This window comes from Typopeltis vanoorti, chromosome 2 (assembly GCF_054136105.1).
Source record: "Typopeltis vanoorti isolate ZY-2024b chromosome 2, IOZ_Tvanoo_1.0, whole genome shotgun sequence".
Taxonomy (NCBI): domain Eukaryota; kingdom Metazoa; phylum Arthropoda; class Arachnida; order Uropygi; family Thelyphonidae; genus Typopeltis; species Typopeltis vanoorti.
The window spans coordinates 162677148-162691768 of NC_143550.1; the positions used below are offsets into that span (position 1 = coordinate 162677148).

The 14621-nt window shown below is 37.5% G+C and overlaps 1 protein-coding gene across 1 annotated transcript in view; it reads left to right on the forward strand.

Moving 5' to 3' along the window:
* LOC150109589 (inositol-trisphosphate 3-kinase homolog) overlaps positions 1-14621 on the forward strand; it is a 308848-nt gene that overhangs the window by 200266 nt on the left and 93961 nt on the right. Inside the window, exon 5 of the mRNA XM_090409129.1 lies at positions 10287-10359. Coding sequence (XP_090265255.1) covers positions 10287-10359 — 73 coding nt within the window. The remainder of the gene's footprint in view (positions 1-10286; positions 10360-14621) is intronic.

Sequence of the window (14621 nt, forward strand, 5' to 3'; positions counted from 1 at the left end):
CTGTTAGTATGTCTACTTCTACTTGTATATCAGTGTATTGCTAGTTTAGTGTTTTAATTTCTCTTCTTTCAAGTAAATTTCTTGAACTGAATTTTCACTAATAGTCCTGCTTCTATTATTTGTATTTATTTCATTTTGACTTTCCATCTTCAGTAAAAAAATTGTCTAAATAGCTGAAAAACCAGGTCTATAAATAAATGGTATGAATATCAACCACATTAAATATGCAGATGATATTATTTTGCAGAATCTAGAGCACGATTGGAAAAAATGAAAATTTTAAGTGTGCAAAAATTTTAGAATGAAAATCAATCAAAGCAAAACTAAAACATGAAAATAGGAAGAAATGAGGAAAAAGTTTCAATAAACTTATAATAAATTTAGTTTAATCCTTTATCCAAGTGGGAGTAAACAAAGTTTGCGCCTGAAAGTATCTTCAGGACTGGGGTAAGGTAGTACAACACCGGGAAACTCATTGCAAAGGCAGAGCAAGCTAACACCAACACCACTCTTATCTCAGTATCTCCCATAATGCAAAACACATCTCCTTGCGGATATGTATAATGTTATGCATTAAGGGAAGGGCCACTACCCAGACTAGTTTTGACCTTTATTGAGGTCTCTTCGGTGGGAACCAGGCCCAGAAGTGGAGATACCAGGCAGAAGCAATGGCGAGTTCATCTCTACCTATAGGAGTTGCCAAACGGTGTGCCACCTTTTTATTAAATTACTCTGGATTAGAGAAAGATGTTGAAAGTTTATTTTTCACTTGGTTAGACTATAATAAATTTAGTTTAATCCTTTATCCAAATGTGAGCAAACAAAGTTTGCATCTGAAAGTATCTTCAGGACTGGGGTAAGGTAGTACAACGCCTGGGCAACTCGCTGCAAAGGTGGAGCAAGCTAACATTAGTGGGAGCCAGGCCATTTGGCCTGGCTCCCACTGAAGAGACCTCAATAAAGGTCGAAACTAGTCTGGGTAGTGGCCCTTCCCTTAATGCATAACATTATACATATCCACAAGGAGATGTGTTTTGCATTATGGGAGATACTGAGATAGGAGTGATGTAGCTTGCTCCACTTTTGCAGCGAGTTGTCCAGGTGTTGTACTACCTTACCCCAGTCCTGAAGATACTTTCAGGTGCAAACTTTGTTTGCTCACACTTGGATAAAGGATTAAACTAAATTTATTATAGTCTAACCAAGTGAAAAATAAACTTTCAACATTCAATAAACTTAGAAAATCATATACTTGAACAAGTAAAGTAATTTACATATCTTGGCAGTCTCATTATTCACAACCATGACAAATACAGACTTAGCAAAGGTTGGTCTAAAATGAATAAATTAAAAGGAAAAATAATAGCATTTCAAAAAGCCTTCTTCTGTTGAAGAATGGGACAAAGAGGGGGGGGGGATATATGATTACAGCATTTAAGAAGTTGAGAAGAATGATACTTCGTGTTGTCTAAAGTAGACATCAGTAAGTCTTATGACACCGTGGAGGTCCTGAACAATATATATAATCACTGGATGGACATAGGGGAAAGATTTTTCATGTGGAAAAATGAGAGGATGGTGACAAGAGGCTGTTTCTCGAATATCTTTCTATGAGAGGAAGTGATAAGTAAGAGGGGAGAAGAGAAATAACTTTTTTTGTATGGAGTGGTAGGAGTACAGAATGCATTGCCTGAGAGATTGATGAGCATACAGACAGCAAATGTGTTTAAGGAGTGATGTGATACTGTTGTCTGAAGCAAACCTCACACAATGAGTGTTACAACTCCATGGGGATTGTGAATAACACACACATTATAAAAGGCTTTATATCTCTACCATATCTTCTATCCACCAATACAAAGACAGATGACAAAAGATGGTTTCAGGACTGTACAAGGATAGTTATGAGGATCGGCTGAGAGAATGTGGACTGCAGAGTTTGGTGGATAGAAGGAGAGGTGATATGATTGAGACTTTTAAACTGTTGAGAGGTGGTTACAGGGTTGACTCTGGGGAGTTCTTTCGCTTGGTTGATCAGCGGGAAGGAGTGATGACAAGAGGCCATCCCTGGAAGTTACGAAAGGAAACTGAGCAAGAGGGTAAGGAGTGGTTTCTTTGTGTGGAGGGTGGTTGAGCCGTGGAATGCATTGCCTGATGGAGTGGTGGGAGCGAGAACGGTCAGTGAGTTTAAAGAGTGGTATGATAGTGTTTCTCAGGGGGTACCTCCCCTCAGTGAGTCTTGACAGACTTTGTCTTAGGAAGGACCTCCCTCGATGAGTCTTTTGACTCCTTGGAGGCCTGAATAATAATAATAATGATAATAATAATAATATCAGCTCCATTTCACCAAAGTTAGCTAAAATTCTCAAGAAATTTACAATCCACGCTTCTTTTACTCCTATTTCCAAACTAGATGACATGACATGATAAAGTATCCAGGAGTTTATTGTCTTGGGTATAACTGCAGTGTACCCTATTTTGGTCCAACAGAGAAATCCATTGAGTGCAGTATGGAAGAACATCTGAGAGATATTACATATGGTAGAGCTAGCACACTATCTAATCACGTTCTTAATTCTGCTCGCCCTAATGAGGAAGATTTTGTCATTCATCCAGTGATCTGGAAAAAATCACAGAAAACATTTTTAGATACTATGATGAACTGGAGAGAAGAATTGTGGAATTAACAGAAATTGTCCTCAGTCTGGTCCATCTTAATACTAACCTTTAGGTTATAGCTATCTGATTGTCACTCTTCAGCTATCAAACTTTAGCATACATGAGATCATGCCTGTGTGAATGGCTTAACTATACTATGGCATCCAAAATAGCTTCAAACATCAGCAATATGTTTGAAGCAAGTTAATTTATAGCTGTCTCTTATAATGTATATTTTTTTGTATTTCTCTTTTCATGTTATGAACACAATGAAGTTTTCTAAGAAAATGAAACTAGTTGTATGATCAAATAATAAATATTTTTTGGTATCTCTCTCTTGGTTTCTAATCACTAATTTTTTTTAATCTCTCTCTCTCTCTCTCACTCACACACACACACATACACACACCAAACTGAATCCATGAGCAAGTCAGAAAAAATGAGAATTTAACTTGATGACTAATGGTTTTATTGGAAAAACCTTAGTTTATATACTAAACAGTTAACTTGCATTTCACAAAAAAATACTTGAACTGAATTAATCAAACCTGGTTTAATCAAAGAAAGAGTACCACACTGATTGGATATTATTATTGCATGGGAATCTCTATGAAGTCCTGAGACTCATTGTGGGAGACCCACTGACTTTTATACACACACAACCTATCATACCTCTCCTTAAACTCATTCACTGTCAGAACACTTGCAATCCATTCTGCTCATTCACTATTCTCCACACAACAAAAATTGTGTCTGCACACCCTTACTTAACCACACTCTTATGCAGTCTCCATAGATGACCCATAGTTCTTTCTTTATTTGTCACATAGAGAAAAATTTTCTCTGTGTCAGTCTTATAAGATCCCTTTAATATCTTACAAATTTTTATCATTTTCTCTCTATTCTGCCTATTAACTAAACTTCGCAATCCACACACCTTTGTCCTATCCTCATAGGGAATATTCAATAGATGTCAGCAGCTTGCCACCTCCTGATCCTCAATCAACCCAGGTGACCAAATCTGTGCACATTAGTAAAGATGTAGCTGAATCAAAGCCTTATAAAAAAGAACTTCCCTGTCTTGTTTCTGTGCTTTCGACATCTAAGCAATCTTTTGAGCTATTTTATTTTACCAACTTTCCTAATATTATTATTATTATTCAGGCCTCCATGGAGTCAAGACTCATCGTGGGAGGTCCTTCCTAAGAAACACAAAGTCTATCAAGACTCATCGAGGGGAGGTCCCCCCCCCCTAAGAAACACAAAGGCTATCATACCACTCCTTAAACTCATTGACCGTTCCCTCTCTCACCACTCCATCAGGCAATGCATTCCATGGTTCAACCACCCTCCATGCAAAGAAACCACTCCACACCCTCTTGCTCACAGTTTCCTTTCGTAACTTCCAGGGATGGCCAATTGTCATCACTCCTTCCTGCTGTTCAACCAAGCGAAAGAACTCTCCAGTGGCAACCCTGTAACCACCTCTCAACAGTTTAAAAGTCTTAATCATATCACCTCTCCTTCTTCTATCCACCAAACTCTGCAGTCCACATTCCTTCAGTCGATCCTCATAACTATCATTGTACAGTCCTGAAACCATCTTTGTTATCTGCCTTTGTACCCTTTCCACAGTTAATTTATCCCCTTCAAATCCTGAGGACGAAATCTGAGAACAATAGTCCAAGTGTGGTCTGATCATGGTCTTATACAATGGAATGATAACTGTTTTATCTCTACGGGGTCAGCATCCTTCTCATTATTGCAGCAATTCTCTGTGTTACCTTCATCACCTTTGCAAGATGTCCCCTAAATTTCAGGTTTCTATCAATCATCAACCCCAGATCTTTTGTCTCCCCTACTTCCTCCAGTATAACTCCTCCCATAGAGTATGCAGTTTCCCATCGCTGTTTCCCAAGCCTTACACTTTGCTGCATTAAACTGATAATCGCATTCATTTGCCCGTCTATCTAGCTTATTCAAATCCTCTTGCAGAGCTGTCTCATCTGCACTATTACTAATGATCCTTCCCAGCTTCACATCATCTGCAAACAACTGAATATCCCCTTGCAATCCACTGACAATGTCATTGATATAAAGATTAAAACAATATAGGTCCCAGTACTGAGCCCTGTGGACCCCACTTGTAACCTTCTGCTTCCTTGAAACTGCCCCACCATACACAACTCTCTGATACCTATTAGACAGCCAATCCTGAATCCAGTTGACCAATCTGACATCCAGACCTAGGTGTGCTGCAAGTTAAATATCAGCTTATCGTTCATGTGGCGCCCTGTCAAATGCCTTCGCTAAGTCTAAGGAAATGGCAGTATATGCCTTTCCCTCATATAATGCTCTTGTAACTTCATCATATAAGGCTAGCATATTGCTAATACAAGAGTGCCCCTTCACAAAATCCATGTTGACTCTCACAGATAACATTACCCTCATCTGCCCAATGCTGTATACGGTCCTTCACTACTTTCTCCAAGATCTTACTAACTACTGATTACACACAAACTGGCCTATAATTAGACACTTCCAGTCTGCTACCGCTCTTATGCAACAGCACTATCTTACTTTCCTTTCATTCCATGGGCACCTTTCCCACAGCCAGATCAAAAGCACTATCAGTTCCCTAGCACATTCTCTCAAAACTCGTGGCAAAATACCATCCAGTCCCACAGCTTTACTGACATCCAGAGTACTCAGTATTTGAAACACACTCTCCTTCTGTACCTCTAAACCTCGAACCTGCCCAATCCCTCTGGCATTAAAACTGACTCCTCCAAGATGAAATACTCCAACAAAATTCATTGAACAATTCCACTCTGCATCAGTCACTCTATTCCCATTTTTACCCCACAATATCATTCTTCCACTGTCATTTCTCCTCCTACTGGCCACATATCTAAAAAAAAAAAAAAAAAAATTCCCTAGGATTTTCTTTGGATCTTAGGGCCAGTGTCCTCTCATATTCCAGTTTTGTCTTCCTTACCATACTAGTCATTCTTCTGGCCTGTGTCTTATACTATTCATCAGTCTTCTTCTCTTCACCTGTCTCCTTATATCTCTTCCCTGGCGTCGCATGCAATTCTGCATGCAATTCCTATTTAATATTGCTTGTCATCCACTTGACTCCAAATCGTGTCCTTGTTCACTCGTGGTATACAACTTACCATTGCTGCTAACAAATATTCTTTCATAATTTCCCATGCACTAATGATATCTTGGCCTTCCAATTCCTCCCTCCATGAAACTTCCCCAAGTTGATGTCTTAGACTATTATAATCACCTGCCTTATAATTCCACATACTTCCCGTCTCTTTGATACTCCTGCATGTCTAGTCATTTCTCAAGTCAAAACCATATGGTCACTCTCTCTAACTGGTGGGAGAGATGTCATCTCAGTTATTATCAACTCTTCTGATGCTATGACCAAATCCAAAACTCTCGAACCTCTTGTTCCCTCTATTACATGTTTCCTAAAACATTTGTCCCTCAAGAATTCTAGAAATTCCATTCTCTTATTGCTACATGCATCTTCCTCTCCCAAATTTATACTACTGTAGTTAAAATCTCCTATAACAATCATTCTTCTTGCACTTGCCAAACTCAACTATCTAAACATTTCCTGGTCCCCACCCTCTGTGTTCCTGGATCTGTAGCAACATCCCACTAAATATCCTGTGTTGTCCCCCTCTACCTCACATCATATGCTTTCAAAATCATTAGTGCCACTGCCTTCCAAAGTCTCCACTCTTAGAGGGCATAGGTCGTCACTTATCATAAGCAGTACTCCCCCACCAAGCTTTCCCTTCCTATCCTGCCGAAAAATGCTGTACCCAGCGACTTGTATGCTCTCTGAACTTCAACTCTTCATCCCCAGTGTCATCAATTTCCTGCAATCCAGTAACATCAATGTGATACACACTATATAAACTTTTCAGCACAAAGTGCATAACCTTAGAATTTGAAATATTAAATTGACAGTCATTATCCTTATTCCACAATGCCAATTTATTTAAATCATCCTGCAGGATATCTACATCTCCTTTATGAATTATTGTCCTTCTCAGTTTTACATCTTCAACAAACAACTGAATATCTCCCCTTAAATCTTTCTCTATATTGTTGATATACAAATTAAAGAGTAGCGGCCCTAGTACAGAACCCTGAGATACTTCACTAGTCACCCTCATTCTCTTAGATTCCACTCCATTATATACTATTCTCTGGTGTCTGTCTATCAGCCACCTCTGCCTATCCATGCTACTAGCTTCATTCCCATTTGCTCCAACATTTGAATAGTTTTCCATGTGGTATTCTGTCGAATGCCTTTTACACAGTCCAGCAGTATCATGGTGTGGCCATTTTTTTAATCCAATTCTGCAGTTACTCTATTATAAAACATTAGTAAATTACTAAGGTGGGGGGGGGGGGTCTGATCTGAGCCTCAGCCAGAGCTGAGACCTAGATTGAACAATTTCATTACTGGCACATGCCAATTCTCTTGCACATTTACATAGCACATGGGCTGCGATCAGGTCCCATTGATGTATTCAAACAGATATTTTTCAGCATGCTAAGCACCTTCTATTCATCTTCCTCAGTTCTAACATCACTGTCACAACCTGGATGATCCACCCTTTGCAAAGCGATCACTCAGAAACTCTACTATTTCTTTTGCTTCTATAACCTTTTTACGATCACCATTGATTAAAGTCATCCTTCCATGATCATTCTTCATCTTTCTTGCCACATAATGAAAAAAATATTTTAGTTTGGCCTGATTGTTTGATTTTTTCTTATCAGATTTGTCCTTTCTTACCACCATACTAGTCACTTTCTTGCTTGTACTTTGTAGAGTATGATGATCACCTTTTACTTTATGTTTCCTCCACAGTGTTTTCTTTCTTTCTTTTTTGCACCTCCTCTTTTTATATCCCTACTCATCCACTTAACCACATTTGTTTTATCCTTCTGACTGTGGATATACAAGGTAGGTTCCAAAAGTTTCCAGCCTGACATACAAAATTCACATCAATTTGAAAATGTCATGCATGACAGATTGGATCATCTATGGGGAGGTTAGTGTACCAGTTTCATCTCGCTACTTGCATCATTCAGCTGGAGGCACTCATTTGACTAACACTTAGCACGCTAAGTAGTTGTAATGTTAAAATTTGAGTCCCATGCTGTGATAATTTTTTTTCACCAAAGAAGGGCTTTCTTCAAGTGCTATCAAACAGCAATTTGATGGGGTTTGTAGGGAAGCTTCTCCTTCATATCCCACCATAAAGGAATGGGCTAAACAGTTTTGCTTAGGAAGAGAGAGCATTGAAGATGATCCTTGTGATGGTCGGCTTGTGGAAGTGATGACTGAGGAAAATGTCTCTCTTGTTGAGGAGGAACTGCTCAATGACAGACGGCTGAAGCTCGAAGAAATTTCAGCAAGGTTGAGGCTTTCTATAACAACTGTCTTTCACATCATTCCCGAGAAACTTCACATGATGGTGTAAGGTGGGTGCCTAGACTTCTCTCTTTTGTTCAGAAGAAGCTCTGTATGACCTGTTCCTGAAAGTTTTTAGAGCTTTTCCAAGGGAATCAGAGAGAAGTGCCAGAATCCATTGTCGCTGGGGATGAATCCATGAATCAGTCCCTCTTTCCAAAAAGGGAATCCATGGAGTGGTGCAAACCAGGTGAAGCACTACTGGGAAAAAGCCATGGTCACTCAGTGTCCATCAAGAAGATCATGGCAACAATCTTTTGGGATTGCTGGGAAATTCTCTTGATTGACTTCAAGGAAAGGAATGTCACTATGAATGCAGAATATTATGCTTCACTCTTGGTCCAGTCCATATGGCTGTTGTTGCAAAGGCTGCAGTGAAGGACTGTGGCTTTGAGGAGATTTAAACACCCACCCTACAGCCCAGATCTAACACCCAGCGATTACTACCTCTTTTCAAAACTGAAGAAAGACCTTTGAGGAAGAAAATTTGCAGATGACAACAAGGTGAAAGATGCAGTTTTAGGCCATTTTGCAGACAAAAGTACAGACTGTTTTTTCAAAAACTTAAAGATGTGAAAAGTGTGTTGAAGTAAAGTGACACAATGTTTGCTTTCTCTCGACTCTAAAAGGTAGTCAGGCTGGAAACCTACGGAACCATCCTCATACAGTCTGATACTGCTTCTCTGACCACTCGATCCCTGACCACTTTTCATGCATGATTAGACCTTCTTTCCTTGCAGCTTCTCATGCCTCCAAGGTTTGTCATAATTACCAGCTTTATATTTCAACATATACCCTTTCTTGATTGAGAAACATGTTTAGCAACCTCCCAGAATAAGACTGCATGATCACTCTCAAATCCCTGGTCCTCTTCTATAATACTGTTTCAGGTAATTATCCCTTAGCAATGTATGAATTCCACTTCCCATCCTGCCATGTCCCTTTTCTCCCTGCAGTCTACTACTCCATAGTTGAATTCTTTCATAATAATTGCTTGGCCCCTCACTCATTGTGCTAATCTGCATGTACATTGAATTGTCTGTGTCTGTGTACCTCCTGGTATAGTTCTATTGGCCTCCATCTTACACCAGATAGCCTCAAACAAATCATCTCCCACAGACTTCTATTTTTTGGTTGAATTTCACATGTCATCAGCAATACCTGACCTTCTGTCCTATCCCCTCTATTCTTCTTGAAAATACAGCACCCTTTATATTCCATATCTTGTAACTATATAATTTTCTGTCTACTAGGACTCACTAATGCATACAATTTTTTTTTGGCCAAGTCAGAGTGACTAATTGTGTAATGTCATTACCAACCCATTTGGATTTGAGACCTGTGAAACTACATTTACCATTGCATAATCATTTCTTCACATGCTCCCACACACATTTGTTTCAGGGGTGGCTGAACCCACACTTGACTGCATCCCCCCAATATGCCTAGTTTCCCTGAGTTTGTACTTCTAACATCCTGCCAAACATCTAACTTCAAGACCATTTCAATGCACTCCTTAAGGCATATACAAGTCCATGTAGGTGGTTGAAAAAGAAAATGAGATTAAATTAACTTTGAAATACATCGTTCTTTCACTATGCGTTATTCCCGCTTCCTATGCAGGGTCTGCGTGTTACTTAGATGCGACTACTTGTTAGTATCACTCCCAACCAACCTGTCGCCTAGTCTGCCGCTGGGTGGGGATATATTTTTGGCTGTAGAAGCGTATGTTCACGGGGCCGGTTTGCCTGTATGAATTCCACTATATATATGATATTCGTATTATTTGAATGGGAAATACCTATTTACATGTAAGAAAAGTTGTTGAGAGCATGTTTTTTTTGCTTAAGATGCATTGTGTGAGAGCAGTGAGTGCAGAAACAGTAAAGAAATGTAAGGTTACTTGAAAAGAATTGTGTTTAATATTAAGTACTAAGCATTAAACACAGTGCTAAGTACTACTCTAGGAAGGTGTGGAGTCACTCATCGTAGTACCTCACAAAAAGCCACAGACCTCGGCAAATGTCGAGGTTTGTGGCTTTCATGTAATAGGTAATAACATACAAGTGTTGTGTGTTTGTTATGTATCTATACAATTCCTTAATTGTACTTTTAGATTTTATAGAAATGCAAGATCTCTTACATAACTTTAAGAATCCAGCAGTCATGGACATAAAAATGGGAACCAGGTAGGATATCCATTCCACTGAAAACTAAATTTAATTTTTTTTAATGTGGTTATTTAAATTAACTTTTAAAGGTAGAAGGACAGTTAATAGCCTTCATTTTGGTATGTTTTTAAATTCTGTGATTTTAATCAGCATGTAGGAGGAAAATATAATTAGATAAGTGATCTTCAAACAATTGGTTGCAGGCATGTTGAATTGACTGTAGCAAAATAGCAGGGTGGTGTGCAAAATTTTAATTAAAAAAAAAGTAACTGTATTCATATATTTACAGATATGCATATTTTTGTAATGTTTGCTTCTCCAGAGAATCCAGGCTCATGGGGGGAGGGGGGGAATTCTAGTTCACACAGTGTCTGAATATATCTCCTTGAAGATATTCACTGAAGATGGACTCCCAACACTCCACAATGGGGGAACCATCACACACACTTCTCACATGCTAGTGAGAAGAACCTGAACCTCATATGCTTCCTCACTTGCTGGGTACACACAATCTAAAACACAACTTATTTAATAGTGAACAATAACAATTACCCAAACTTTAGGAATGGTAAGGTAGTCATTACGATCAAGGTTGGTTGATGAAGTAGTACTTCACCACTTTATTTGAATAAACACTCATATTTGAACATAAATCTATGTAATAGTTTTGGGATCCCCATGGCTAGTGTTTTCAACTCCATGTTGTGTCACACCAGATTTGTAATGTTTGATAGACTGAATATGGTCCTCACATTCAGAAATAAGTTTCACTGACCTTCCTGTTTGTTCATAGTGAGATAGCTAGGTTTATGCCAGGTAGCATAGCATAATTGGTTAGTCCTTTGGAGAAGGTAGCAGATTATGAATTTGGTTGATAGATTTGAAGATAGTGATGAGTTGTATTTTTTCATAATCTTTGCTACATATTTCAGTTACCCTTGATATAAGGTATAGGGAGTCCTGTGGAACCATTCATGAAGAGAGAAATGCCAGATGAACAGGCAGGATTTTGAAAAGGCAGAGGAACAAGAGATCAGATCGCCAATGTGAGATGGATAATAGAAAGAGCACAAGAATATCAAAAGAATGTCTACCTTTGTTTCCTTGATTATAGAAAGGCTTTGGACTCTGTAGATCATGTGAAACTGTGGAATGCCTTAAGAACAATGGGAGTACCAGAGCATTTCATTATCCTTCTGAGGAATCTTTACTATGAATCAGGAGCTACTGTCTGAACAGATCTTGGAGAAACTGAATATTTCACAATAGGTCAAGGGGTGCAACAAGGATGTATTTTATTTCCATACCTGTTTAACTTGTACAGTGGATACATTTTAAGAATGGCAGGGCTGGAGGAGTCCTCAGTTGGAATTAAAATTGGTGGAAGAAATATTAATAATTGTGAGTAAGATGTGAGTAAGGGAGTGAGAGGCAGGTTTTTTTCGTGCAGAGTTGTGAGTGATTGGAATGCCTTGCCTGAGAGCGTGGTGTCTGCAAGTAGTTTGAATGTGTTTAAGACACGGTATGATGAGATGTGTGTGTAAGATAAAAGGACCTCCTAGATGAGTCTTTGACTCCATGAGGTCTTGTTTAATAATAATAATAATAATAATAATAATAATAATTTGAGGTATGCAGATGATAGCACCTTGCTAGCAGAATGCAAAGAAGATTTGGAAGAACTTATTATGAAAGTTAAAGAAGAAAGTGCTAAATATGGCCTTAAACTTAACCTCAAAAAAGACAAAAGTTATGGCAACATGTGAACTTAATGATTTTGAAGTAGATGCGGAGAAAATGGAAGTAGTTAACAATTTTTTACTCCTAGGATCCCAAATTGGTAAAGATGGGTATTGTACTGAAGAAGTTAGAAGAAGATTATTGCTTGGAAAGAAAGCAATGACAAATTTAAGCAAGATCTTTAAAGATATTAGCCTTGCAACAAAAATCAGAATCATGAAAGCAATGGTATTCCCTGTGGTACTGTATGGATGTGAAAGTTGGACCCTGAGAAAGAGTGAAAGAAGGAAGATAGATGCATTTGAATTATGGGTTTGGAGACGCTTACTAAGAATACCATGGACTGCAAAGCAAACCTAAATCAGTGATAGACAGAATAAAGCCAGATTGCTGCCTCAAAGCAAAAATTGTCATACTTTGGACATATTATACGAGCAAATGACAGTCTGGAGAAGAAGATGATGCTTGCTCAAGTTGATAGAAGTAGGAGAAGAGGAAGACCATGAATTAGATAGGTGGATGGAGTTAAAGAAGCAACTGGAATGTACCTCGAAATTCTGAAAGAAATGGCCAGGGACAGATCTGAATGGAGAGTGTATGCTCATAGAATCACCAGGAGTCAAAAAAGACTCAATGGAACATAACAAGTCCTGTGAAGCTCTTCAATTTTAATCAAATTTTTTCAAAAATTAATATTTTCAGCCCAATAGCATTTTTAACCAGATGAATATTGACTGCATGTGTAGAGGGATTCTAATGTAATGTGGGGTGTACTCTTCTTCAGATTTCTTATTATTATTCTTTGCTCACACTGATGTCTTTCAATATGAAATATTTGTACAGTAAATAATTCTTACTGGGGTTTTATGTGAGTTTATAATTATATTAAACAGTAGTGACAGAAAAGGGGATGCCCTATCATGCCTTTGCAAATTGCAGCCTAATTATTATCCTGGGAAAGGTAGTTAACCCTCTCATGCATAAATTTTTATATTCATTTATAAAAAAATATAATGGCATGATACAGTATCATTTAATCTTACAGTATTACCATGAAATCATTAATTTTTCTAAATTTATGTCCTATATATGTAAAAAATGATGTCCTCATCTGTGGACATCATGTACTAATGCCAACAGACTACAGACATATTTCTATGGAAATGACTTAGACTAAGGAATTTATTTTCATTGAAAGAATTACAAGTATGACAAAACAGATTATAAACAATTTATATTTTGCTGAAACACTGCATGAATGATCAAAATTTGGATTATTCAGTACAGTGGTATCTCACTAATCCGAACCTATTTAGTCCGAACCCTCCAATAATCCAAACTGCTTTTAAAAGTAATTTCCCAAATTTATGATGTTACCACATGAATAAAAAAATATAAATTTGAAGGATGTATCATTCTCAGTTGCTGCTGCTTGGGAAGCCGTCGAACCTGAAGCAATTCGAGCGTCATGGAAAAAACTGTGGCCTTCTAGAATTTACCAAGATAACTACGGTTATCTTGTTAAATTCAATTTACCAAGATAAAAATTCAAAACGTGCATAATTTGGTAAAAAAAATATAAATCAAGATGTTGAAATTTCACAAACAGATGTTACGGAATGGATTACAGGTACATCCAAAAGCGAATTCGAAATCAAATCAGATGATGAAATTATAATTATAAATATGACACTACAGAATGAATTAGAAGACGAAGCTAATGAAAAAGTACTCGAAGGAAAAAAAAGTAAAACATGAGGAGGCAGTTGACAGTTTTAATATGTGTATAGAATGGGCTAAGTAGAATGATACGCCATTCTGCAAAATTTTATTGCTAATGCAGTTCCGAGAAGAAGCATTCGAAAAAATTTTAGCTTCCAAGAAGCAAAAGAAAATCAGTGACTTTTTTTACAAAGAAATAAAAAAAAAAAATTGTGTCATCATCATCATGCATATCAGGGATTTAGGCCTAGCATGGCCTGTTCTGGCCTTAGAAGTCATCGTTGAATTGTTTAAGAGGACGTCCTGGTTTTCTTTTTCCTAATGGCTTGTACTTTAAGGCTTGTTTTGGTAATCTTTCTGTTTTCATTCTTTGAACGTGTGACATCCATTTATGTGTATATTTTTTTAATTTTTTCTATTACTGGTTCTTGGTTTAATTCTTTCATAATTTTTTCGTTTTTTTTTTTTTTTTTTTGTGATCAAATAGGGTATACTTTGCAGTTTTTCTCATAAACTTCATTTCTGCTGTTATTAATCTTTGTCTGTCTTTTTGTTTTATTGTCCAGATTTCGCTTCCATACATTAAAACTGGTAGGACTAAAGTATTGTATATACTTTTAGTCTGGTTTGTTTTTGAACTAGGTTTGGTTTAAATATAGAATTAATTACACCTGTTATTTTTAAATATTTTGCAATTTTTACGTTTATATCTTTTTCATTTTCATATGTGATCATACATCCTAGGTAGTTAAATGAATTCACCTCTTCTAAGAATTTGTTATGTATTACTATTTTAGTTATTCCTGGATCTTGTCCCT